Genomic DNA, 27,597 nt, shown 5'->3' on the forward strand with positions numbered 1-27,597 from the left:
CAGGTATTGTTTCATTGGGGACTAGAGTCATCAGTGAACAGCTACTTCATGGAACTTACGTTTCCTCTAGGGGAACCGAAAATAAAACATAACAAATACTTTATAACCGTAACTAGAACGTAACAAGCTAGGGAGACAAATAGACTGCAAGAAGTGGGTGGGAGAGAATATACTCTGCAGTAGAATCAGGGTAGAGCTCACAGAGACACAGACCTTAGAGCAAAGGCTGGACAAAAGTGAAGTGCAGCCCTACAGGTCAAGCTCTTCAGGGAAGACAGGTTTGGTTTAGAACAGGATGGGGAAACCAGAAAGTACAATGTGATTGGTCACTCTCACTGAGTGACAGTTAACAGCTACCCTGGAAGTGCCTAACCCATGCCAGATGCCAATAATTTAAAACTCTTCTCTCTCTCTCTCTCTCTCTCTCTCTCTCTCTCTCTCTCTCTGGGAATTAAATCCAGGGCTTTGAACATCTGTGTACACCCTCTACTACGTACCTAGCTCCAAATACTTCACATCTAAAAGCTGGTACCAACGGGTCCTCACCTTGGAAGATGAAGGCCAACAGTAAAACTTCAAACTGTCAGTCTAGGAAACAGGTATTTTCAACTTGAATCTGACTCCATTTACCACTGGGGATTGATCTCAATATTAAGAACTGGCTAGATAGGCAGAGCTGGTGAGCGAAACATAAAACAACCAAGAGTTGGTTCTCCCAGGGCCCACTGCCTTTCCCCAGTCTTTTCCGTGGATGTTTGAGGAACTAATAGCTTGAAACACAGATGGTGTCTGTGCCTGGAGCAAAGAACACATTTGTTTATTGCTCGTTACGAAAGAGCTGGTTTCCTTAAGTTTAGCCTCCTTTTTTTTAATGCAGCCGTTCTCAACCTGTGGGTCACGACCCCTTAGGTGGTCAAATGACCTTTTCACAGGGGTTGCCTAAGGCCATCAGAAAACAGATATTTATATGACCATTCATAACAGTAGCAAAATTACAGTTATGAAGTGGCAATGGATGATTTTATGGTTGGGGTCTCCGCAGCATGAGGAACTGTATTAAAGGGTCACAGTAATAGGGAGCTGGAGAACCACCACTCTAGGGTCATCAAGTGTAGTGGTGGGAAGTGAAACTCAGGGAGGCAGTGGGAGCAAGTGACTACAACACTATTACCAGGTGAACCTCCGACCCGAGAGTCCTATCTGTCACTATCCAGAAAAGAGTGGCAAGCTAATTCACTAGTTGGCTAGTAGAATATAATTTAAAGATCTAATCTGGGGACCTTTGCTCTGGATATCTATGTGAATTAGACTTTCAAGGAGAAAAAAGAAACCCTTATAAACATAGTGTATTGAACTCTTTGAGTAATGGTCCAGATTATCAAGTCCCCTAGGAAATGATGGCTCCTGTGTTGTCCCAGCACAGTTGTAGAGAGGTGGTTCTTGAGTAGCAAGTTTCTTTAGGCAATTGGAAGTATAGATGATTTTGTGGATTATTAGGCCATTTTTTTAGATGTTCTGTTTCCAGTTTCAAGCATTTACCCTATTTCCATCATCCGGCTAGGTGAATGATATTTTCCTTAAAAGACCAGACCTTAGGGAGCCCTGCACATTTGAATGAGGGAGCTTAGCACCCTGGCTTTTGTGCTGCTGGAGCAGGATCAGAGGCGGGCTGAGCAGATCTGGTGATCTGGAGGTGAAATGGACAGCAAAGCCCTGGGGCAGGCTGAGAGCTGAGCCTTAACATTTATACAAGGTCCTGGAGGGTAAAGGCATGGGCAGGAACAAATAAAACTGTCAAGATAATGGTTTCAGAGACTCCTCCATACGCTCAAAAGTAAATGCCAGGAAGAGGACTCACACACCACCCAGAATCCAGAAAATATCACTGCTGATTCTATTTTTTTTTAAATTATGGGGTTAGTATCCCACAAATGTGTGATGACTACTCCTAGCTCTTGGCAAGACCCTCTTCATGGTGAGTCGATTTGAAATTCTGTATGTTTAACTGAGTCCCTGTTTTATCTCGTATGTGGTATGTGCATAGTTTATTTGCAGGTGCTTTCAAAGGAGGTCTAGGGCACATATTCCTCTTTGAATAAACATGTGTGTTGTAAGGTACAGCTCACTTTTCTAATGTGTGAGACTCTGGGTTCACTCTCCAGCAGCGTACTATAGAGTGCAGTGTAAACTATATATCCATGTTCACCAGCTACTATTTCTAAATGTGAGTGTGGTGGTCTGAACAAGAATGGCCCCCATAGGCTCATAGATTTGGATGCTTGGTAACCAGGGAGTGGCACTATTTAAAAGGATCGGGAGGTGTGGCCTTGTTGGAGTGGGTGTGGCTTGGTAGAGGAAGTGTATCACTGGGAATGGGCATTGGGGTTTCAGAATCGGGCTTGGGCTCTCTCTCTCTTTCTCTCTCTCTCTCTCTCTCTCTCTCTCTCTCTCTCTCTCTCTCTCTCTCTCTCTCTCCTGCCTGTGGATCTGAATGTAGAGCTGTCAGCTACTTCTCCAGTACCATGTCTGTCTGCATTCTGCCATGGTCCCTGCCATGGTGACAATGAACTAAACCTCTGAAACTAGAAGCCAGCCCCAATTAAATGCTTTCCTTTATAAGGGTTGTCATGCTCATGGTGTCTCTTCACAGCAATAGAACACTGACTAGGACAGTGAGCAAAATTTCACTGCTATTATTGTCACACAGGAAACAGAAATAGGAGATATATATATGTATATATATATATATGTATATGAAATATATACATATACACACACACATATATATTCTGAGAGACAAGGGACAACTAGAATGGGAGAATTAAATGGACAGAGTGAGGGAAGAAGGGAGTAAGGGAGGGAACATGGAGGAGGACAGATAACAGATAACACCAAGGCCATTTGTGGGGTCATATGGGAACCTACTACAGTAGAAACTTCTTAAAATACATGCATATATGAAAGAAATCTAAACAGACTCACCCAATAATGGGGGAAACAAAGGCCCCAACAAGACATCTCTTGTCATCAAGTGAAACTCCAGTGTCAGCAATGGGTTACATCTAATTGAGTTGTTGGCCAAAGGAAACTTCATGGAAATCCTCCAACAGCTCAGGCTGTTGCCAAGGCTATTGGTTGATCTCCGCAAATTGATGGCAAAGCCTTTTTGCTGAAGACAAAACTTCCATGTCTCATTAAACACAGGTAATTGGAGTTGATGCCTAACTAGAGCCTTCACCCCTACTGACTAGTGTTCACAGTACCGGAAGGTGCTCTGCACACTATCAGAGGAGAAAGGCAAACACGAACCCTGCTACACACACTTGCATCCCCATTGGTGACCTGTCTGCATGATATGCTGGTGCAATCGGGGCACCAATGTGGTGGGATGCACTAGACAGTCTCTGATTAGATTTAAGGTCCACTCCGTGAGATGGAACCCAAGACTGGTACAGCTGGAGTGGCTAAGAATCTGAGACCAAACAGGCCATGGACCTAGGGTAAAACCAATTACCAGTGTTCTGCTAAAGGGACTTAGTAATAAAATGACTCCTAATGGCATTCTGGTTATACCCTCAGATAAGTGTCTTGGTCAGGTGCCATCAGCTGAACTGCAGCTTCCTCCTGCAGTAGATGGGAACGAATACAGAGACCCACACTGGACAATATGCAGAGAGAGAGAGAGACCTTGGAACACTAAGTCCTAAATGGGATGCCTCCATCAAACCCCACCCCTCAGGGTTCAGGGAATTATGTGGAAGAGGAGGCAGAAAGATTCTAGGAGCCAAAGGAGATGGAAGACAGCAAGGAAACAGTGTCCTCCAAACACCCCAGGACTGGCACACACGTGAACAGAGACCGTAGCAGCATGCACAGGGCCTGCGCAGGTCAAAACCAGTTAGGGGCCCAGCAATGAGAGGGGAAGTAGACGAGAACTCCTATCCCTAAACAAGCAGCTCTCTTCAATCGACAACTGCTTGCAAAGGAAAAATGCTTTCTTCAAGGGAGTCTCATTGTGTTTACAAAACTGTATTTACGGGAGGCTCCAATGCCCGGTAGTGAATGGCCAGCACGAAACGAACTCAGAACATTTTTGGAGTGTTTTTTTTTTTTTTTTTTTTTTTTTTTTTTTTTTTTTTTTTTTTGTCTCACATTGCTTTGTTTGGGCAGTTTTTTTTAACCTTACTAGTCTTTTGCTTATATATACTATGGTTTTATGATTTTGTGTTTTTATAGGTTTTCTTTATATATTCTATGGTTTTATGATTTTGTGTTTTTATAGGTTTTCTTTATATGTGTGTCTCTGTGTTTGACGTTCTCTTTGTTTCCTTATTGCTTGTTTGTTTCTCTATTTTGTTTCATTCTTATTTGTTTGTCTTTTTTTTTTTTTACTTGCTTGTTCGTTTTCTTTAATTTTTTTTTTTTTTTTCCGAGACAGAGTTTCTCTGTGTAGCTTTGCGCCTTTCCTGGATCTTGCTCTGTAGACCAGGCTGGCCTCGAACTCACAAAGATCCACCTGCCTCTGCCTCCCAAGTGCTGGGATTAAAGGCGTGCGCCACCACCGCCCGGCGTTTGTTCGTTTTCTTAACACAGAGAGAAAGAAGGCATGGAGTTGGAAGGTAGAGGAGGTGGGAGAATCTGGGAGATAAGGGAGGGGAAATTATCATCAGAATATATTGTATAAAAAAACCTTTATTTTCAGGCCAGGTAGTTGTGGCACACCTCTTTAATCCCAGCACTTCATGATTTTGAAAAATATAAATCCTAAATTCATCAAATACAGATGATAAAATTATTGCCTCCCAAACAAATATACCTGAGCTAATGATAAAGAGGTAAAACTAAAAGGACAAATGTAGACTCCCATGGGGTGGAGGTGGGTTGAAACTAGACCAAAGGTGCTGCATGAATACACTACTTTATTTCATTTTTTCTGGGTGACCAGAAGTGGACGGGGAAGGACAGTTAATAGATGGTTCTAGACCAGCATGAGGGAAGAACTCACGGTATTGGAGTCCTATGAACCCTAGGTAGGGAAACAAAGACGTTAGCAATGCAGGGTTACACAAAAAGATCGTAGCGATACGGGCAGATGATGTTCGGGCAACTTTAAGCTACGCTACACGTGGCAGACCAAACATAAAATGGAAATAGATGTGCTAGAATTGAAATATTGCGAGTGCTGTTGTATTATTCAGATTTTTAAAAAAGAGAAAATGAAAAGAAAAAGGTTGACTTAGTACACTGCAGCTCAATGATGACTCTATGCCCAACTAAATAACATGGGGGATTCAGGATAGATTTCCTCTATCCTAGAGTTGTATGGATAATTTAAAATCTTAGTCTGCAGGTCACATCTAATTGAGGTGGTGACATTGGAGTGAAGCCAATGATTTAGTTACAGATTTTAGAAATTCCACATTGTGTTTTACATGAGAGCTCCCTAAATAGTCTAACTAGTAAGACTTTAAGATTCAGTTTATGTAGCTAAGATAATGGGGTTGAGGATGAGCTTAGGGCTTTGGTAGCCCGCAGAAAGCCCAGGTCATCTGTGTCTTAGTTCCCTACTCATTATGGCAGTGTGATCTCTGATCTGTTCTCAAATTCTGTACCAACGTTACAGACACATGATAACGAACTGGTGCTTGTAGACAATGTTGAATGACATCAGCTTGTTGTTATAAACCTGCACTGAACTAACAAAATTGAGATAACTGGGGAGTTATCTCAGTCAGTAAAGCTGTACAAGTGTGAGGACCTGTGTTTGATCCTCATGCAAAAATGCCAGGCACGATGGCACATGCTTATAATAATGCTAGAGACAGGTGGATCCCTGGGATTTGCTGGCCAGCCAGCTTAGCCAAATCAGGGAGACCCAGGCCAGTGAATGTCTCTGAAGAAGAGACAAGGTGGCCAGCTTCTGAAGCGTAATACCCACAGTTGTCCTCTGGCCTCCACGTGGACCTGTGTATATACATGCATTCCCTACAAATGGACTTGAACACACACACACACACACACACACACACACACACACACACACACACACACACACACAGAGAGAGAGAGAGAGAGAGAGAGAGAGAGAGAGAGAGAGACAGAGACAGAGACAGAGACAGAGACAGAGAGAGACAGACAGACAGACAGAGGCGGGGAAGGGAGAGGGAGGGAAAAGGAGAGAATGAAGGAGAGGGAGATTAAACTAACTAAATTGATTAACCCATTGTGCCTTCTCATATCATAAGAGTGATTTCTGCTTAGCTATCCTTTGACTCTCACAGGAGAGGGAAGCCGAATGCAGTCAGTCCTACAAATACAGTCCAATTTTCCTTATATCTTCCCCAGAAAAAGAAATATGTTCCTAGCACATATATTATTCGGGTTGATTCTACCTCCAAACATACCAGACAAAGCAGAAGGAATCAATGTGGAGACCCGCCGACCCCAGGGCTGCTCTTCAGGCTCATTTAGAGCAGGAGATTGGGTCAGAATCGAACCCCTCTGACCCTTCAGCCTTTTCCTGGTCTGATTCCATGGCTGTCCTGTTAAGTCAGTTTGAGGAGTAGTGAGGCTATGAAAGAATCAATGTTCTACTCTGCATTCAACTGTCTTAGAAAGGAGAAGGAAATCATCTTGAAAATGGACTCTTAGCATCACTCACTCAATCGGGTCTACCTACAACATAGTGTGTTCAACCAAGAACTAAGCCCATTTGAAATACCCACGTGTTCACAAACTCTACAGCTAGACAGCCGAAGGTGCAGCTGCTGTTGGCCAGGGCGCCGAGAGGTTTTATTGACACAGAGACTCTCAGTCAATACTACAGATGTATTGTGTATTGTGACACTTAAATACCTTTGAGCATTGCTCTGAAAATTGCATGGAGACTTGAGATCCTATGCTGTTGGTGCAAAAATCCCTTCATGAAGCTTTCTGACTGTCTTAGGTACTGAAACTTGAGGGCCAAGCTGTAACCAGAATACCAAGAAGGATTATCTAAATGTAGTTTCATCTGAGATGGAAGTCTTCCCTGTAAGACTTGTGGTGTTCTGAATCGTTTCTGAACAAACCAGGGAAAAGTGTTTTAGTTTTCCCTTTGTTTTTCTGCTACAGCCTGGAAATGATTATTAATAGACAGTGATGTCTTTAAAATATTGTGGGACCATTAAGATGGGAGGAGACCCCTTTTTACCTTCTCATTGTCTTGTAATAAAAACTACTCCTGGGTACAGACTTTAGATCCAACGTAACATGAGAGGAAATTCTAAAAGATCAAGGCTGGCACATCTGCTTGAGTAATTCATGATGGACTTCTCACAAGACATCTGTAGTATTGACTGAGAGTCTCTGTGTCAACGAGAGAAGCCCAGTGAGACATATCCTTGTCACAGCATCAGTGAAGGCCCGTGAAGGGAAAATGATTTCCTTCTGGCCAAGAGAAGGGACATCTCTGGCCTGGGTAGAGACCTAGAGATCAGTCACCTGGCTAAAGGTACCCCTTAGGAAGCAGGATCCACCTTAAGACCATGCTAAGGAGAAAGGAGGCATAATTACCTCCTTAAGGAGGCAATGCACTTTTCCTTTCCAGAGTTCCCTCGACCTAGGGCAGTTGCTGTAGGGCTACTTTGGGGCTCTGTTAGGTCTGCTACAGCCTTGGGGCCCTAGAGTAACTTCCCTTTCCTTTTCCTCCCCCTCCCTCCCTCCCTCCTTCCTTCCCTCCCTCCCTGTCTGATGCTCACCAAAGCCTAAGAATGTCATTTCTGGTACCTTGGTTTCCTTCTCTTCCCCTGACCTCCATGCCTGGTTCATAGCACGTGGCCTTTTTTCTTCCTCTTCCCCATCTCTGTCCTCTGGACAGCTGCCGGGACTGACAGCTTGCTGCCTTGGGTTTTCCTTTTAAACTGTAATAAAACTGTTCTAAAGCTTTTTTCTCAGCCCTGTTCTTAAATTATTTTATTAACTAGACTAAAAACCCCAACAGAGGACCCTGGTTTCTTGTAATATGTGGCAACTCTGGCCAGAGCATTCCCCTACCCACAATTTTCAATAACATCTCTTGCCCCTGAGAGCCTGAAACTCTATTATGCACTTTGTCATGTTAACTTGGCCACTCTGCATGTTGCTGCTGGAGGTGCTTTTATAACAAACGCATGGAATGGACAGAAACCCTGAGGTTTAGAAAGAAGTGTATATATTGTGGGGCTCATGTGGTCTGCCTAAATCTTTAACCAAATGTTTGAGGAGTCCATCTGAGTCTACTCAGTCCCAGGTCGCTCCTCAGCTCCTATAGAATCAGATTCTCTGGGAATGGCCTTATAGAAAATGCATTCTCCAGAAACTGCTATTCATTTTGCAGAAAAATTATGCTTTGCAGAGATAAAGGTTTTTACCCAAAGGTCCAGAAGTTCTCAGGGGCCATCATTTTTGCATCTATGTCCCATTCAGATTTGTCTGGATCTTTAGCAAGAACTCACTTTAATAGTTCAGACATATTCTCCCATAGAGTCTCTTCCTTAAAATGGTGCTCCTTAAAATATCCAAACTTGCCAGGCGGTGGTGGCACACACCTTTAATCCCAGCACTTGGGAGGCAGAGCCAGGCGGATCTCTGTGAGTTCAAGGCCAGCCTGGTCTACAGAGGGAGATCCAGGACAGGCACCAAAACTACACAGAGAAACCCTGTCTCGAAAAAACAAACAAAACAAAACAAAACAGAATAAGCAAACAAACAAACAGAAAATCCAAACTTAATAAAAAAAATGCTTTAAACCAGGCAGGTGAGTGGGTATGGCTGCAAATTCATTGTGGAAAGGGCTTGAGGCCAGGAAATGTGAAGGCTGTAACTGGAATCTAAGTTCTCCAGCCCCGCTCCCCCAGGACGCATTCCCTGCGAACACAGTCCCTGCAATTGCTTCCACTCAGAGGAGAAGCTGGAACGGTCGGAAACATAACCTCATTAACGCAACGAAAACATTTCTCGGTAGAATTAATACGCCGCTCTCCAGAGCGCAAAGCTCCAGGTTACTGAAAAGACAGTGCAAGGGAAGCGACAGCATGTGCCTCACAGTCCCCGTGCAACATCCTTGTGCTATATGATTTCCACTCTTGGCTTCTGTCTGTAGCCAGCTTTGCCAAAACTGTCTCCAAGGAAACCAACATTAAATCTGTGGAAATACTGGAAAAGCCACCATGGAGATATTCATCCAAACTCATTTGTTGTACTTTTCCAAGTAAGGTCCCACATGTACCCAGGCAGGCACCGGCAGACATTAGACTGCAGAAACCACTTCCTTATCAGGCAAACACACAAGGGCCCCTGGGGAAACATTCCCTCTCTCCTTTCAGCTCTCGGTTGGCCCTTTTTATTTCCTCTCCCCTCTTTCCTCATTTGTCATTCATTCAACAACATAGATGGACTCCATTCGTGGCTAAGTAAGTTCGTGCATATACTTCCGTTTCTTCCTGTAGCTCTGGACTGCCATAGGTAGCTCTAAGGGAAGCCAGTCAACAAAGCTACCTTGTTTGAGGGTGTCTAGGGAAACTGTGTATTAAACAGATAATGATGGAAAGGAAAGTTTGCTGCTGATGTCACACCCCTAACAGTGCTGTGTATATATTTTTCAGTGGGAAGGCTGAATAGAATGACAGGAAGACTAGGGCAGAGACGTGTTAGGGAACTGGGAGTCATGGAGAAACAGAAGCTCCTTGGTAGAGCTATAGTTGATAGTTGGCTAGCTCTCTGCCCTCTTGAGGGGGACTCAATAAACTATTACAACATCAACAACAACAATAACAATAACAACAAAAGGACATTTGATTAACTGAAGACACCCCCAGCATCTAATGCATCATGGTAGGGATGGGGATGTGGCCAGATATTCAGAGTACTATGCCTAAGATAAGCGGGAGACACAAAGTCACCATACTTCCAGCACACCTGGTAATCGAGATCATCTCTCTTTATTTAAGACCAGCTTTAATATCTCTCTTCAGATGAAACAAAATTTTAGTAAGAGCAGTTTCCAATAACAGATGGATGAATTGATCTATTAGCGAGTAGATGGCAGGAGGCAGTCCTTTGGCTCCTGTAACAAGCTGAGTGTGATCAATCCGGAAATGAACTGAGCCTGGGAATGCACTCTGTTAAACACGATCATTCACACGAATCTTTAGAGTGGTTGATTTGGGACTTTAAAAAAGGGCAGGGGTATGAGAAGGTATCATAGTGAATCTCCTCTATAGAAGAGAGTGAATAACAGAAGATAATCAATTCCCATTTTAAAGAGACGTTAGTAAGCCAAGAATGGGGCCTAGGAGATGTTTGAAATTACCACACAAACATGAGGACCTGTGTTTGGATCCCAGGATCCACACAAATCTGGACTTTGTAAACCCATCTGTAATCCCAGTGCTCTTAAACTGAGAATGGAGGTGGAGATAGAAAGTTCCCTGGAAGCTCACTGGCCAGCTGGCCTGGTGCACATATTGGTGAACAATAAGAGACCCTGTTTCAAACAAGGTGGGAGGCAAGGACCAATACTCAAGGTCCTCACACATATGAGCTCATTCACACACACTTACACATCATATACCTGCCCCCTATAATCACACGATTTGATAACACCAAGAGCTGCCAGCATGAGTAGTTAAAGGTTCTTCAGGACACATTTTAATATGTTAGGCACCAATGTTCTCCTCATCTTTATACTTCACCACAGTCAAACGTCCTAACTCCTGGAGTCAGATGTTAATAATAAATGAGGAAGGTAAATCTGATAATTCACTTCCATGATACCATTGTTTAATGGTATTGTAATCCACACTTCCTATAGTAACACAAAAGACAGAGGTCCCAAACTGGGGACCTAGAATGCGTCAGAAAATTGCTTCTTTATGAAAAGAAACCAAGCTTTATCATAAGCCAGTGAAACTGTTCGTCTGCTGATGTTTTCCTAGAACAGACTGTCCAGAAGAATTCTGCAAGTTTTCTGATAAAAAAATATTTCCCTTTCTAGATGTCACCAAACAGGAATTTACCACATGACTGGTATGAGCCAGGGTTAATCCTGGAACTTTGATATAAAAATAGCAGATGGTTGATGCCTGAGTAGGAAAAGTCTGGCAAGTTGGGCGTCATTCCTGTGCTTGCCAGGGGAACAATGTTCTGGTTCTAGACAACTGGGTTCACAGAACCAACCACCGATACCCCATGCAGAGAGATAGAGAACGCTGGAGTTATAAAAGGCTCTAAGAAAGTTCGATTTTTTTCATATAATACATATTCTGATTACAATTCTTCCTCCTTCAACTCTTCCCAGATCCTCCCAGGACCCAAATTCCCACCCTTCCTTTCTCGATTTTATTAGAAAACAAGCGAGTATCTAATAAAAAAAAAAACAGATAAAAAGATAAAATAAAACAGAACAGAATAGGACAAAACAAATAGAAAAAAATGAGCCAAAGAAAAAGCACAAGACACATATAAAGATTCAGAGAGATACACATTTGCATACCCAGAAATCCATAAAAACACAAAGCCAGAAACCATACTATATAAGTCAAACCAGTAAGGTAAAACAAAATACCCAGATAACGCATTATGAAACTAAAAACCTCCCCAAATACCATTGAGTCCATTTTGTGTTGGTCGTCTATTACTGGGCTTGGGGCCTGTCTTAAGTGTGGTTTGTAGACCCAATGAGACTCCTTTGGAGAGAACTGATTTGCCTTTATTGAGAATCTTAACCCTTTGTTTATGATGCCTCTCTCTTACAGCAGTCTCTTCTTGGATGTTCTCCCTCTGATTTCTTTTGCCAACAATCTGTTCATCATTCAAGATTTCAATTTTACCCTTTCCCTGTTCACCCAGCTTCCTTGATCCCGAACCTTGCCAGAGTTCTTTATATGTCAATCGTAAGTGGTAAATTCTACTTTCTGCTGTATGTAGCTGTTTTTCCCATTAGCTATTTTTAGTGTGTTTGTATATTTAATTTTTTAATTAAAAATTGTTTTTTGGGGGCAACTTTATACACATATGCAATATTTTTCAAACATTTCCACCCCCTGATCCTTCCACTTCCCTCCCATTCCCACGGTTGATTTTTATTTTAAAGTGGTCTGTGAGCATTTCCAGGTCACACCTGCTGAGTGCTTCTTTGTGCCTTCACATGCTGGGACAGTCCCTGGCCCACTGTGGACTCTCACTTGTCTTGTGATGCTATTTACTACAGCTTTGGAGAGGATTCTCCCTCTAGGATTGAGGGCCTCATGGAGACGAAAGCAACCAGGAAAACCTGTCTCTGTGACTCCACATTCAAAATAAGGAAATTTAATTGTAATGTGATATGTGAATTTCCTCAGAATGTGACAGTCTCTGAATAAAGGAAAGGAGCATTGGAAGAGTAAACTAGGCTTGGGCCTTTGAGGCCAGGGCTGTGGGCTGTGGACAATTCCCTAAGCTGCAGCCAGTTGTTGAGGTCCTGCCTAGGCAGATATGGAAGCCTGCCTGCTTGTCTTTTTTCTCCTCTCTGCTTCTCCTCTTACCTCTTTGCCCAACTGAAAAATTAACATCCCTTAGAGGGTACTTTGATTCTAATGTGGGAAATTCCACGTTGGAAAGGCACGATTCCCAAATGCTTTCTGAAGAAATGTCAAGATCTCAAACTAAAGCTCAGCGGGGACTGGGGAGCATACCAGAGCAAACCTCACTCTGAGTCCTTTCTTACAGCCTCCACTAATTAGCGTTGCTAATAACTCTACCTGGCTGATGCTAAGTAGAACAATGAAACAATTCCTTTCTCACATAACCATTAGTCTTTATTACTTGAAGTATAGGGAAACAGTCTAAAAATAGCTTTGAAACAGGGCACAGAAATACAATTTCTTTTAACAGTGTCTCGGTGTCAGACTCAAGAAATTAGTTTTCGGATGAGTGCTTGGTTAGGCATTTTCTATTATCATATGGATTGGGAGCAAGAGGAAGTACATTGTATTTCTGTTTGTTTTGCTTTCCATTTCTTGTTCTCTGGAAACTTGTGACCTAGCAGGGAAATAGATTATTATCACATAAATGGAATAGGTGAGGAGACAGATGCATGGGAGAATCAAAGCAGGACAATACTTAATTTCTGGAGAGAAGAGAAGTTTGAAGAAGGCTTCTTAGAGGTGGTAGATTAAAGTAGCCAGGGGAAGGGAAGGCTTTGCAGACAGACGTTTACTAGGTGCTGTGAGAATAATGGCTACCCGTGGCTGGGGAGTGAAGAGTGAGCTAGGGTGTCCTAGGAGAAGCAGCGACAAGTCAAGGCTTGTGGAAGTTTGCTTGAAAATGTGAACACGTAATAAAAAGAAAAAATAATGAAAATATGAACCCTTGTCATCCAGTTGGCGGCTAAGCCAAACGAACTCTTTGTTCCTTAAACTGCTTTTGGTCGTTGTCTTAGGAATTGTCAATGATGTTCAATTATCAGAAAGACCATTTTGAAGGTATTTTCAGATTCATCTTCCCAATGAGAGTTCCGTGAACATAAAGGGCAAGACTTGCTGGTTTTCTTTTTAAATTGAAATTATTAGCTAATAGTTAAAGATATATATATAAGTCCATATTTGTGGGGTGCCATGATATCTGAGTGCATGTATACCTTGTGTGGTTAAGTATGAAAAGATAATGGAAATCTCATGTGAAAATAATCATAAATTAAAACTAGTCAGATGTATTATTCTCCCCATCCCTCTGTGTGCATCCTGGGAAGGAAGGTTTTCCACCTGCATGAAGGAGGAGGCTTGATCCAGGCACTGAAGCTTCTGATTTAGGATACTGTGCATGAGTCACAGCTTCTGAGGATAAAGGTCTTGAATAAATGTGACCTAGCCCACCTCTTCATCTATTACAGAAGCAATAACACAGAGAATAGGTGGTTGTGCTTAGCCTTGAAGAGGCAAATCTTTCTATTTAGATGCATTTCAAAATTACCCTATGAGTTGCAGATGCATTTCTGGAATGAAATACTATTTATGGAAAAAAGATTTGAAGGGGTATATTTGCTTGTCATCATATGACAATGTGCAAACACAATTTTAACCTTCCTATCCCACGCCTCTCTTGGCTCATGACAGTCAGGAAATAAAGGAACATATATTTCTTTTCCCATGGCATCAGCAAGGCAATCAATGATAGAGTTTGCTCATTTTGTGCATTGGAGTGAAGTCACAGTTAGCTCTGGTAATGGGAATTAGGTTTGAGAAGGAAAATATAATCTACAGACAATCCCAGGATCATTCTTAATCGAATGCCTCATTCATTCATTGTCGCTTCTTCACCACGAGAAGCTCACAAATGGGACACAGGATTGATTTGTAATCATGCTTTCTTTCCTTAGAAGTTGATGGGAGCCTAGACAAGCAAGAACACAGCCATGCTGGAAGCGATAAACAAGGGAGAAAACAGTAGATGTTAGCATTTACCCAGTGCAAGGAAACCCAAATTCTCTGCAAGCAGACTGTTGAGGCTGCCATTTGTAATATACGCCCTCAAGGTGAGCCACTGCCTCCAGGAAGTCTTTTCTGATTCATCATGGAATTGTGACATCCCATTCTTGGTTAGCTAGAACACCTTGGAAGTAACGTTTGTGGTGATTACAACTGTGTAGAAGCGCATGAGGGAAGCGATGACAGTTCTGTCATTCCTTGGAATTTCAGTCTTTGTCAACATGAGGTCCTTCAGCAGCCCCCAGTTCCACCACCTCTGCCTCCCCATGATCATGACTAACTCCATCAGCCTTTTTAAAATCAGAATTTGCTCTACCGGACATGCCACCTCCACAACTTGGTGTCTGCATTTAACCCCACAGACTTGTTTCTTCTGTTTGAATATCCAGTGTCCTAACCCATCACTCTTCAGAGCTTCAAGTTGTTCTGAAACAGAAAATCCATCGACCCAGTCTTAGCCAACCTTCCATTTTCACATTTAAAAATTGAGGTGCTGAACACTCCTACATTTATTTTCATTTTCCTATAGAAAAAACTTCTGTCCAGCAGGATGGATGTCCACTTTTAAAGCCTTGGTTAGAGGGTCAGAGAGATAACCCTGCACACTGCAACACGTGGAATATGGGCATCTGTGTGTTGCCATGCTCACTCACAGTGGCCGGTTGGGGTGGAGTGGGGGCATCTTCAGTCACTCCATCTGACTGGCCAGCAAGTGAAAAGCCATGCTGCTTTAAGCCATGCCTCTATGACCCCCGAGCTAAGATTCCATGTGGCTTAGTGTCTATTTCAAGTTGTATTTCTGAAAATTGCCTATTTATTTCATTTATTTCTGTCCTTACTGGATTATTTGTCCTTAAAAAAAATTAAGATGCAGGTGCCTCTTCAAAAGTATATTTCTTGGTCTGTTATTCGCGTTAAATATTTTTGGGCTTGCTCATGATTATTTTAGTCATACCAAACATTTCCCACAGAATTTGCTAAGCCTGTGTTTTTATCTTTACAGTTCCTACACTTTGTGACCTGTGTTAAAAGACCTGGCGGCACACCACTAGGTGAACTAAAAATACTAGAGAAAAAACAGTGAACTGGAGATGCAAAGTGGCTGAGAGAGATTAAGACTCTTACTTACTTTATGTTCATTAGTGGAAGGATCGGTGTAATAATTGTTTGGGATGAAATTTTAAGGAGGAGAGGAATGAAAAGGAAAAATCCTGCAGAAATTTGAGTAAGTGGGAAATGGTAGAGGAAATGAAGGGAGAGTTTGCAGTTCACTAAAAATGGGGAAATGGGGTTAGCTTGAGAGAACTGTGGAAAATCAAAGGGCAGCTATAACATAATCAGGTAACAGGAAACCAATTACTCCAACTGCCACAGTGAATGTAGATGGGCTGAAGTTCAGGATTAAAGAGAGACTGTCAGATCTTGAGGAAAAATAAAACGCACCTATACATTGTGAAATGCATAGAAGGCGAAGACACAAATTCTGTTAAAACAAAGAGACAAAAGATACACAGGAGAGAATCGAACTGGATGAGGCATGGCGGTATTAATACAGAGTAAAGTAGAATTCATGTCTCTATAAGTGCTGCCAAGGCAGAATGGGGAGGGCAGAAATGTCAGATGATAGGGTCCGCCTCGTGTCTCAAGCACCCACTGATTTGTCTGAGGCTGAATGAGTTGGCAGCCATGTTGTGGGCTGAGGCTATAAGAGCTGAGGTCAGAGCTCCTACAGTCAAGAACCATCCAGCTTTCACCTGGAACCGTAGAGGAATACAGAGGGGTTATAAAGCCACAACTGGAAACCAGTTCTTAGGAGATCACTGCTTCAAAGAAATAGAGTGATTGGGTTAAGGGGTGCCTGCCCATGCATGCACATACATACACATGTACACACATATACCAGATATGTTAAAGCTCGTGGATTACCCTGTGGTGAAAGCTAATATCAACACACTGCCTATTAGATTTTTACACAAAATACAATGCAATTAAAAAAAATCTACTAGGTATAGTAACTCAAAGAAATGAGGAAGACCAAGGAGAAAATTACCAGGGGACAGAATTATCAGCTAACTGAGAGATAGTCAGAAAACAGTGATTGATATTTGATATCAATATAGAATAACAGAGAACTAGTCCACACAACTGAAATCTGTTAACCTGGTAAAAACCTAAGAATCTAGTAGCTAAAATACAATCTGTGAGAATACACTAGATGGGCTTGGCAGTAGATTGGAAGTAGCTGATGGGAGAGGAACCTGTGCCACAGACTGAAGGGAGAGGAGAGGGGGAGGAGGAGGAGAATGTAGAAACTGAGCCCTCAGATGTGCAGGTCAGCATTCTATTATGCACTCTGGAGCCTCAGAGTGAGGGCAAGGGGGATGGTGCAGGTGTAATAATTGAAAGGATAATGGCTAAGGAACTTTCCAAAGTGACAACAAGATGACCTTGAATGTCGGATTTAAGAACCCGTACCAATCAAGTTCAAGATGAAGAAAAACTAATCCACGTCCAGGCAGCACCTAAGTACATTGCTAAAGATGATTTTCAAAGCCAGGCAACATGGTGGCTTCTGTGGACACTGACAGCTGAGCTCCTACAAACAACAAACCAAAATAATCTAGAGACCCAGAAGGCCATGGAGAAAGTTCTGGAAAAGAGACTGCTTCATTTCTCTTTTGTGCTGGGGATTGAACCCAGAGCCTCACACATGCTTGGCAGATGCTCTTCCATTGAACTGCAGACTAAGCCTCTTTGGAGTTTTTTTTTTTTTTTTTGTTTTTTGTTTTTTTTTTTTTTTTTTTTTTTTCATGACAAGGTCTCACTAAATTGCTCATGGTGGCTTTGAATTTGGACTTTTCTGGCCACAGAGTCTCACGTGGCCGATATCATGGGTCTACATCAGCAGGTCCGTTTGGGTTCTACACTATGCAAAAGTGTGCTATAAATGAAGGTAAAACAGAGTGATCTGAAGTGATGAAAACGGAGAGCAAACAGCAAGCATGACATTGCAATTCTTCAGGAGTAAGGACTAAACACCCAGGCAGGACTGTAGAAGTAAAGAAAGCAGAATATAACAACAGAAGAGTCCATATAATATGAAACACACGCAAGTTCATAGGGCAGCTGGAATGATGCCTTGGGTTTCTTTAACCTATGTGTACAAAGCAGGAAAGGAAACACAATGGAGCACGGAGTCAATGGGGTTGAAACGTTCTCAATTTTTTTTGCATTTCCAAGAGGTGTAAAAGAGTTTGCTTTAGGCTTTTTACAATAAAAAAAAGGCATCTTGATATTGCTAAAAGAATAGACAATCAATAAGCTTAAAGAGAAATTTGAATTAAAATTCTGATCAGTCTAAGAGTAAAGCAGAAAGAAATGGACTGATGCAAACTGTAAAATAACTAAATAATCTGATTAAAAGACGAAGATGGGGGCTGGAGTGAGGAGGGCTCAGCCAGCAAGGGCGATTGCTGCTCTTCCGGAGGACTCCGTTCCAGCATCTGTGTCAGGCAGTTAACAGCTATCTGTAGCTCCAGCGCCAGAGGGTTCCACACTTCTGGCCTCTACAGGCACCTCACATGTACTTATCTATAAGCCGACACATGTACCTACACATGAATAAAAATAAATCTTTTTTTTTAACAGATGGATTGGATTAAAAAAAAAAACAAAACACTGGATATGCTTCCATCCAGGTAACACACTTAAAACACAAAGTCACCGTCAGTAATAGGATAGAGTAAAATAAAGCCAGAAAAAAATGATAAAATCTAAAGAAATCTGGCATAAATACAGTGTCTATGGAGTCGACTTTTAAGGCAAGAAGGCTCACTAAGAAATGAAGAGAGCATTTGATGACGATTAAAAACCAGCATGAAAGATAAAATCTGTAGGTAGTTAATAGCCCATGAAGGGGTAGAAAGTGTAAACATGGGGGTTAAAGACAGATTGAAAAATTTTTAAATGGCACCAGAGAGTTAGGACTAAGTTCTACACAACCCTTCAAAAATACACACTCCTTACTGACATAAAGACCTCAGGGGGAAATGGCAACCTCTGAGCTTCATTTAAGGATGCTCAGAAAAGAAACTGCAGAAATCCAAGTTTGGCTCTATATTCATCAGCTCATGAAGAAAACCGAATATATCAGTAAACTAACGAAAAATTCTACAGTAGATGCTGTAAAGACTTTGACTGCTAAGCGAAAGCAAGGTAGGCCATATACACATAGAACTCCTCATTATACAGCTATAGAAAAGAAATCTGCCTGTTCCCAACTGTGGATCAGTCTCGAAAGTACTGCAAGGATATATGATCTCACTCCTATGTGGAGTCTAAGAAAGGCTGAATTTATAGAAACAGTAGAATGACATTTACTGTAGCAGGGATTTTAGGATAAAATCTGGGCCCCACCAGCTCCCAACAAGAGATATGCCAATTAAAGAGAATGATTCAGAGATGCAGAGGAAGGGAATTTAGTCAGTACAGACACCTTGTGAAGGATAAAGATGTCCAGTGACCCCCAAGTCCATTGTTGGGGTCTTGATCAAGGTTTATGTTTCAATAGAGGATGGAGTGTATAATTAAACAGTGCTGGTCAAGGCATGGTGTGCTCGGCACTGAACTGTCCGGCTTTCATCAGTCCTGCGAGGTTGTCTGATAAGATACCAGACCCATGTGAGCTCTCTTCCAGAGAGTTCGTTCTCTGCCTGGCCCCAGGGCTTTGGTCTTTCTTTTCCCTCAGCAGGTACTCTGGGAAAATATGATTCATTGGGGTTCATCGTTCGGAAAATCTGTTAACTGGAAGTGGTGGTACAACCATCTCTTTAGAATATTTCCTCTCTGGCAAGAGTGATTCTATTAGCAGAGACCGATGTGGGGAGGGGAGACGGGTTAGTTCAGGGGATCTAGTGTATGGCATGGTGTCTGCATTTACTAACTCTGAGTTTTACTCCTGTTATTTTCTCCATATTCTGACTGCAGAATAAAAGGTACTGTGGTAAGAGGAGGCAGGAATTAACTAATTTGTGGTATTTATTTTACAAAACGTGTACATTCAGTCACCACAGTGTACATCTTGAAATCAGTTTCATTGGTTGACTATACATGATTTAAAAAAAAAAAACAACAGGAAAAATATTCCAGCTGGAATAAGGATCTAAGCCTAAAGTCACACACAGAGCAAACTAAAACCACCGAAAGCCCAAACAAAACAACAGAAAGAGAAACAAGAGAGGAAAAGTTGGGAAGAAGTTGGCTCTGAGCTCTTTCAGGACCCAGGGTAGAACTGACTTCTTGTTTTTAGTATTTCTTACCCGATTACTCCACAGAACCCCACCTCGCAGGTAGTTACATGGTTGTGTAACCTCGACTTTTCTTATGTTTAATTGTCTTTTACCACACTGGGAGAGACATTCGAGCACACACTCTTCATCTGGTTTACTTTAGAAAATCCACGGAACAGATAGACGATAACTTCTGAATGACTCCTTTTTAACAATGCCCATTGGTCAGCATCCCCACAGCCATCCCAACCTGTCTCCCTCCTGGGATGACAGTCAGAAAGAGTGACAGAAGACAGACAGCCTTATTAGGTAGTAGATAAAATCCAGACTGGAGCTGGATTGACCTGGGTCAAACTCCTGCTTCTAAGTGCTGCCATCCGGTGTGACAGACTTATCTACAAGGTGACTTGGATACAACTGGGTCTGTGGCAATGCTAAGAATCTCTAACTTTTGCTAACGGTGTCATCATGAAGTTGGTCAGAGACAGGGAGTTGTCTTGGCTAAGGGTAAAAGATAACGGATGCTGGGACTGGAGAGATGGCTCGGTGGGTACAAGTCCTTGCTGTAATGTGAGGACTGGAGTTAGATTCTCAGAACTCATGGAAATGTTGGGGGGCTACTTGTAACCCCAGCCCTCAGGAGGCAGAGGCAGGATCCCTGGAATAAGCTAGCTGGCTAGACTAGTCAAATTGGCAAGCTCTGGATTTAAGCTAGAGACCCTGCCTCATAAAGTAAAGCTAAACCGAGAAAGACACTTGACATCAACTACATTAAATGTGCATGCACATGAACTCCTATACATGCAAGCACACATACACACCACATACATGCAAAGAAAAGGGTGCTGCGTCATTTCAGTCTCTGCTTAGTGACTGGGACAGTCTGTGAAATGAAGGTGGAATTCTTGGCTGCATGAATTGCATTTGACCCTTTTTCATCACGCTTCCTTTTCTGATAATCTGGCTCATGGTCCTCAACCATGGATCTCTCTCAGGAGCACTCACCATCTAAACGTATGGGTTCTCCAAAGTGGTTATGAGCAGCTTGGATGGTTACCTACGGGCCCCTTTACCCTCCTGTTCCAGGTGGAACAAGTCCTGAGTTGCACGGATTAAATATTATGAATTATTAATGCCATTAGCATTTTCTTGGAGCAGAAGCTGCTGGCTAAGGAAGGTGCGGTACACTCAGCAGAAAGAGACAGGGCTTGATGCCAGAAGCCTAGAGTGCTAGTGAGTCAGACCTGTGACCCAGGAAACCACATGTCCTGTGTCCTGAGGTTCCCCGACTTATCAAACAAACACAGTGAGATTGTCTGTGCTGCTGACCTCAAATGATATTGTAAGGCTCAAAATGGAAAACAGATGAGGATTTTTCCAAAATGTGCACATGCTGTGTAACATGTAACCCATCACTGTTAGCCTCAGAACCGGAGGATGCTCACTGTGCCCATGCTCGCTGCATACATACGCCTCATTTCCGGTTTTGAAGGCTAGTTTTCTCATCTCCAAAATGGAGATAGTGTCACATTAATTCCTGTTATTAGCAGGAGAGGAAGCAATGAACACAAACTGTGCTTGCTATTTCTGATAGACACTTTAAAAATTGCTTTTATTTTATGTGTATGGGTGTTTTGCTTGCCTGTATGTCTGTACAACATGTGTCTTCCTGGTGCCCTCAGAGGCCAGAAGAGGGTATCAAATCTCTTGGAACTGGGTTGTGAGTTACCATGTAGGTCCTGGAAATCAAACTGGGTCCTCTGCAAGAGTAACAAATGCTCTTAATGCTAAGCCATCTCTCCAGCCCTATCGATAGGTATTTTTATTACACAGTTGTGAGTCGTATCAAATGAGTTCTGGAATTTTAACCTACCATCAAATCCCACAGTCTCACCTAGAAGTAGATACCACCCCCCATGGGCCTTAGCCAATACAGTATTTCCACCTGAAAAGCTTTGAGACTTTACAACAGGTCTCGGGGAGCCTTTGATTACAAACCAAGCCTGCTGAGGTGACAGGTAAAATTGACTTTGCTGCCTGAGAGCTGCCCCTTTAGATCCTATTACGGTGATGGAAGATCAATACTAGCAAGTGGCGAGTGTGTGTGATCAGCCTAACTGAGGTTGGTTGGAATCCTTTGGTGTCACAGCAGGAAGAAGAAAATAGACAGAAGAAAGGCCGCAGAGGCACGGGGCAGCTGAAGTGCTGGTCCTTTAGCCGTTGTTACCACTGCCCTCTGTCCTCAGCTTCTGCCACTTTCTAGATTCCCCCCTCAAGGCCCATGTTATCGAGGACAAGTGTCGGTATTCTTCAGCAACCACAAGTCTGGTAATGACAAAACTCAGGTTTCTGGGAGACCCAAGACTTGGATGTGAGAAAGAACACAGTCATGCCCGACTCGGGCTCTGCTAGTGTGCTTATTCTTATGTGTGCAAAACAATGCACACAGTTGCTGTCAGCCACTGACATCCACAGATTTTCCTTGCCTAAAATCACTGCAAGAATCACGAAGTTTCAGACCATACCTTGCAACACGTGAAACAACAGACTCAGCGTGTCAAGTTTCAGTGCAACAAAATGGAACACGTCTCCAGGAAAAGCCAAACTCCAGTTTCAAATGCACCTCTGACATGTTCCCGCTTACCTACGGATATGGTCCAGACAGCGATGATTTTCAGGAAGGCCTTGGTTCTGGAGTTGAAGCGGCTATGGTGGATGGGGTTCTGGATGGCAACGTAGCGGTCCAGTGAGATGGCACAGAGGTGCATGATGGAGGCCGTAGAGAAGAGTACATCCAGGTAAATCCAGACTGCACAGAGCTTGCTAGGCAAAGGCCACCGGTACCCTGTAGTGCACAAGTTTTAGTATCAGCAAGCAGCTTCATGCTTCCTTCGGTATGTGATCTATACCCTGGCACAACTGTTTACAACTTGGGGACAGGCATTGGTGACAAGACTTCCAACATTTGAACAAGCAGCAAGTGTGCTTCATTACACTATGAAGGCACTGATAGGTGAGTGTAGGTTTGAATGTTTCTGGTCTGTAGAATTACATTAGCAAAAGAGAAATTCGCTTCTTCCTCTTCAATGAGTCTCTTTCCGCCCTCCACCTGGCTGTAAGCCCCTTGAGCCACACCTGAGAGCCCAGGCCCCTCCCCCCGAGGACCTCTATCTGCCAGGCTATACCTACAGCTCCGAAAGGGAAAGCCTGGTAGATAGAGGTCCTCGGGGGAGGGGCCTGACCATTCGTGTGGCTCAAGGGGCTTGCAGTGGCAAGGCCATTTTTATTTAACAGCTTATCCAAAGTTATGTTCTGAGCCCCTTAATTGAAGTACCACCCACATCCATCCATCATTTATCCACACAATCTTCTCTAGAGTTAAGGTCCTTGTGGTTAATCTAATCTTAGTCATTCTTAGTTGTGTCCAGTCTCACACAGGCAGGCAATTAGAGATGGTGTGACCCAATGGCTTCAATTCTACCTCTTGAATGTCTTTACTTATGATACGCAGTCCCCTAATGTTTTATTAAACTCAAATTCGGGACATGTGAGAAACATCGAGGATGGTGAAGAAAATCAAGGGTGTCTAGCTTTGTCTCAGGGCATTGCTCAAGCTATAGGTGACAGCTAGTTTTCTCAGTTGGCTCCTTACAATGAGGACCCACCTCTGCTATTCTGATCCAGTAAGGCTGGAGCAGACTAGAAAATGTGCATTTTTCAAAAACTTAGAAATCACATTGCTGACGCTGATATCGGAGCCTCTCCTAGTAGCAGTTACTTGGGACAAAGGTGCCCCCTCCAGCATCACAATCAGCCAGTAGGACTTTGGGTCCAGTTAATCAGTCTTTCTGGAGAGTGGCTAGAGGTGGGCCCTCAATATCAAAGGGTTCTTAAAACTTCCCAGAATCCAGTTCAGGAAGCTTGGCAGATACTTGGCTGTCTGAGAAAAATAGAGGATGCCTCAGTGCCCTAAAGTGTCCTGTTCCGCTCTGTGTGGTTTGGAGAGCATCAAACACTTGAGTAAGCCGTTCATCAGTTTTGCTAACAGAATGAACAATGATATTACATCTGCCTGCGAATGCGAAGGGATATTAGAGAGGTCAATACTTTCTTAGAACAGTAGAGCTCAAACTGAGGTAGTTCTCATTTATGCTCAAGTCTTACCTCTACCATGAATACCCAGGAGTATTCATAAAAGGAAACGATGCAGGACCTAAACCTAATCCCAAACCTTCTGGTTCTAGTCTCAGCAAACAGCTTAAACTGAGAGGATCTTACACTCTAGCAGCAGAAACCGGCTCTGCTGTTGGGAACCGATGTTTGGCTCTTGTGGGGCGGGGGGTGGGGAAGGAGTCTTCCCTGAAAGAAAGCAGGCCCTTCTCCCCTCAAAGTTTCCTCCAAGGTGTAAGAAGAGAATATCTGTGCAAGACAGATTTGCGACTTGCTCGCTGGCGAAGGCGCAGGGACCAGTGTCTAGTAGACTCTGGGCCGGTGGAGGCCGCACATCCAGAAGTTGTCACAAGGGGGCAACCTTGAGCTGAGACCAAAGGACCTGCTTGTGCTTCCTACGTGGCCAGGGCTGCCCCTGCAGCCCAGCAGCTCACCCCGCCCTCCTGCTGTGGTTTGGGTTCTTGCAGAGTCACACCTCCCACCTGCAGCAGAGTTTGCCCCTGAGGGCTGGTCAGGGTTTTGGGAAGTGAGAGCCCCTCCCCAGTGGCTGAGAAATGATAAGCAAATGTAATGGGATTATTCAGATGGGTCATTTGAAAGGTCAAGCCAGGGCTAGCCCTCACAAATGGATGCTGACTATTCCTGGCTTGTCTCTTTCCTTCAGGGCTAGGTGGATATGTTCATACTGTAGCCTCTAGGACTTGGCCAGAAAACCCTTTAAAGGTTATCTCTAAAACTGCCTGTAGCTCTGGTGACTCCTGAGTGTGTGTGCCAACAGTCTGAATATTGTTTCCTTTGCTCTTTGTTAGGATGACTCTGGCTATATTACTCATAAATTTGAAAGAATTTATGCTCCCCCATGAAAGCTGACTTCCTGAGAAGTTTGACACTGGGTTGAGAAGAAAGCAAGATTAATAGCTTTCAGTTTGTTTTCTATCCTCCAAAACCAGACAGGAGGATACATTTTTAAAGAGCTGAGGGTATAGCTCAAAGGCTTTCTTCCGTATTGGCTTCTCTGGGCAAGGGGGACAATTAAAACCAGAGTAATTCGTTTGTTCTAATGGAGACTCTGAATATTTTAGCATTAAACCCACTCCAGCACTAACGCTCTCTCTGCAAACCGTCCAAGGGAATTGGGAAGGTTTACCACTCCATTAGAAGCGCTGAGCACTGTGAGGCAAAGAGAAAACAGTTCTGTCCCGAGGCTGGCAAATGAAAGGACACGCCACACGGGCATGAATGAAAGCTAAATTATGCTCATGGAGTTCTGGAGTACAGATAACAATTTCTCTACAACATATATTTTAAAGCCCAAAACTCACCAATGATCAGGCACTAGGTTGCCTGATTTTTTTTTTTCTTCTCTCAAGTAAAATAGAATTTTACGACTAAAACAAAGCTTCTTGTCTACTTCTCTCCTGAGCCCCAGTCCCTCTGCCAATAGCATGCACATGCGCTTTGGGACTACACTGGGGGCAGCTGACATGCTAACACCACTCACCATACAAGATGGTTAACATGGACACAGGCATGACAAGGAAGCCCAGCAGCATATCAGCTATGGCAAGTGACATCAGGAAATAGTTGGTGGCATTCTGTAGCTTTTTCTCTAGGGACACTGCCATGATGACCAGTATGTTTCCAGCAATGGTCAGAATAATCACTACAGCTGTCAGTAAAGCAGACCAGTTTTTTTCCTGGAGATGAAGAATGGAGAGGCATGTCGGTGGGAGGTACCCTTCGCAGGAAACGTTGGTTCGATTTTCAGCATCAATTGTCCAGTTCGATGCATCAGAACTGTTAGCGTCTCTGGAGCTGAAGTCATTATGGTAGAGCCTCGAGTCGCCATCTAATTGCATTAAGGAGTTTGGAATTAAGCTCAGAGAAGTATTGTCTTCACAGAGAATTTCCATGTCTAAGCCGGAAGTTGTAGCTGATGAAGTGTGGAGAGACTAGCAAGTCACAGCCCAGGCTCACCATTCATCTTTATGTCCTGGCTCTAAGACGCGATGAAGTGGAGACCATGTGTGGCAACTCCGGCTGCTTTTTCCTCTCCCATAGTAAGAGTTCCAGAAGTGTGATGGCTCTTGACGCTGCCTCCCTTCACAGTGCTAGGAAGAGTCCACTGTCGAGCAGCAGAGGCAAAAAAGCAGTTTTGAGCATTTGGGGACACAAACGTGTTCCTGGTTAAGGAAGAAAAGTTTTGTGACCGGTGGGAATCTGTTTCAGCTAATTCTCGGGTTAAACGTGCTGATTTCACGAGTTCGGCCATCACAAAGTTAAAACAGCATGCAATCCGAAATCGGCAGGGAGGGCTGTGCGCCCTCTGTATTAAGGAAATCCATTAAAAACCCATGCAGTGTTAATCCCATAGTAACTGGATACACTTGGGTTACCCTTCTTAGTCTCAGGCAGAAACGCCGCAGCGGCGACCAGGAATTTCAGCTCGTGTCTGTGGCTTGCTTAACGGAAGGAAAACGCATCCCGAAGAGCAGCAGAGAACTTTCCACACCAGAGATACTCACGGCAATGACGGCATCGTGGCCAAGCGTGACTTCAACCAGAGAGAAAATCCCACAGCAGTAAAAGACAGCAGCTTAAGAACTTACATTCGTTGTCGCCAGAGTCCGCTATCCTGTGACTCGCCTGTCGCATGGTGGTGACTGAGCCGGTGTGGAATCCCCTTCTCCTTGAGCTCCCAGCAGCAGGAGATGATAGTAATTTGATTTCTGTTTCTGCTGACTTCAGAAACTGCACGCCAGTTCCAGCAGTTGAGGGAGGTCTGTGCTGGCTGCCTCTGGCCACTGCTCCGCTCACTCGGGTCCTCCCTCCCAGAGCCTCAGCAGGCACGCCGCCGCCGGGGAGGAATCAGTCACCGGGGAGCCCCTCTCAAAGTCACACAAAAGAGCCACAGGCAAAGTAGGAAGGGCTGTCTGCACCAAGTCGCTCCCGGGTTTCCAGGAGAATAAGCAGCTCTAGTCTGTCTCCTTCCCCAGACCTCCCTCTGTCACTGTGTCAGAACCTGCAAGGTGGCGACAGCCAGGAAGGGCGGACTGAACAGCCCTCCCTCCCCGCCCCATTCTTCTTTCTGCTACAGGTTAACATTAAGAACTTTTGCTTTAAATAGAGAAAGAACGGAGACACAGCTTAGTGGGCAGATTCCTAATAAGGTGGGCTATATGGCAGCAATATTTTAAGCTGAGGGGTGAAGAGCGAGGAGGGAAGATAAAAAGCTTAGAAAACAGGCATGCCCTGGGATCTGGGAGCACCCAGCACTTGTATTCCAAGCCAGTGTGTCCCGGAAGTCTGGTGACAACTGATAAACCATTAGTACAATGTTCAGTTAGTTGAAGGTATTTAAGTACACACACTCTTGTTATGTGTATGCACCATTTAACTAGCTCGTTTTTTCTTCATCTGAAAAATGTCACCAGGAAGTAATTGAAAACTTCATGTTAGAAAAGGAAGTGTTTTTATTTTATTCTTCTTTTTTTCCCCCCAAGAAGTGACACTATGGCAAGGTGCCCTGTGTGCAAAAGAGGTCCTCTCTCAGTGGTTCTTAAGGGAGGCAGATGTAAACTGTTACTTCTACAGAGAAGGAAGTGGATTGTTTCCCCAACATGAGGGGCTTTCTCGGGGTTCTGGCTACCACATTG

General features: G+C 43.5%; 1 protein-coding gene across 1 annotated transcript in view; it reads right to left on the reverse strand.

The window, feature by feature from the left end:
* The window catches only part of Htr2a (5-hydroxytryptamine receptor 2A), a 63,515-nt gene extending 36,500 nt beyond the window's left edge, over window positions 1–27,015 (reverse strand). Inside the window, exons 1-2 of the mRNA XM_052732758.1 lie at window positions 25,443–27,015; window positions 22,416–22,616 (exon numbers count right to left, since the gene is read on the reverse strand). Coding sequence (XP_052588718.1) covers window positions 22,416–22,616; window positions 25,443–25,854 — 613 coding nt within the window. The 5' untranslated portion in view covers window positions 25,855–27,015. The remainder of the gene's footprint in view (window positions 1–22,415; window positions 22,617–25,442) is intronic.
* Between the last annotated feature and the right edge of the window lie 582 nt (window positions 27,016–27,597).

This window comes from Peromyscus californicus, unplaced genomic scaffold (assembly GCF_007827085.1).
Source record: "Peromyscus californicus insignis strain IS unplaced genomic scaffold, ASM782708v3 Scaffold_12__1_contigs__length_115047231, whole genome shotgun sequence".
Lineage (NCBI taxonomy): Eukaryota > Metazoa > Chordata > Mammalia > Rodentia > Cricetidae > Peromyscus > Peromyscus californicus.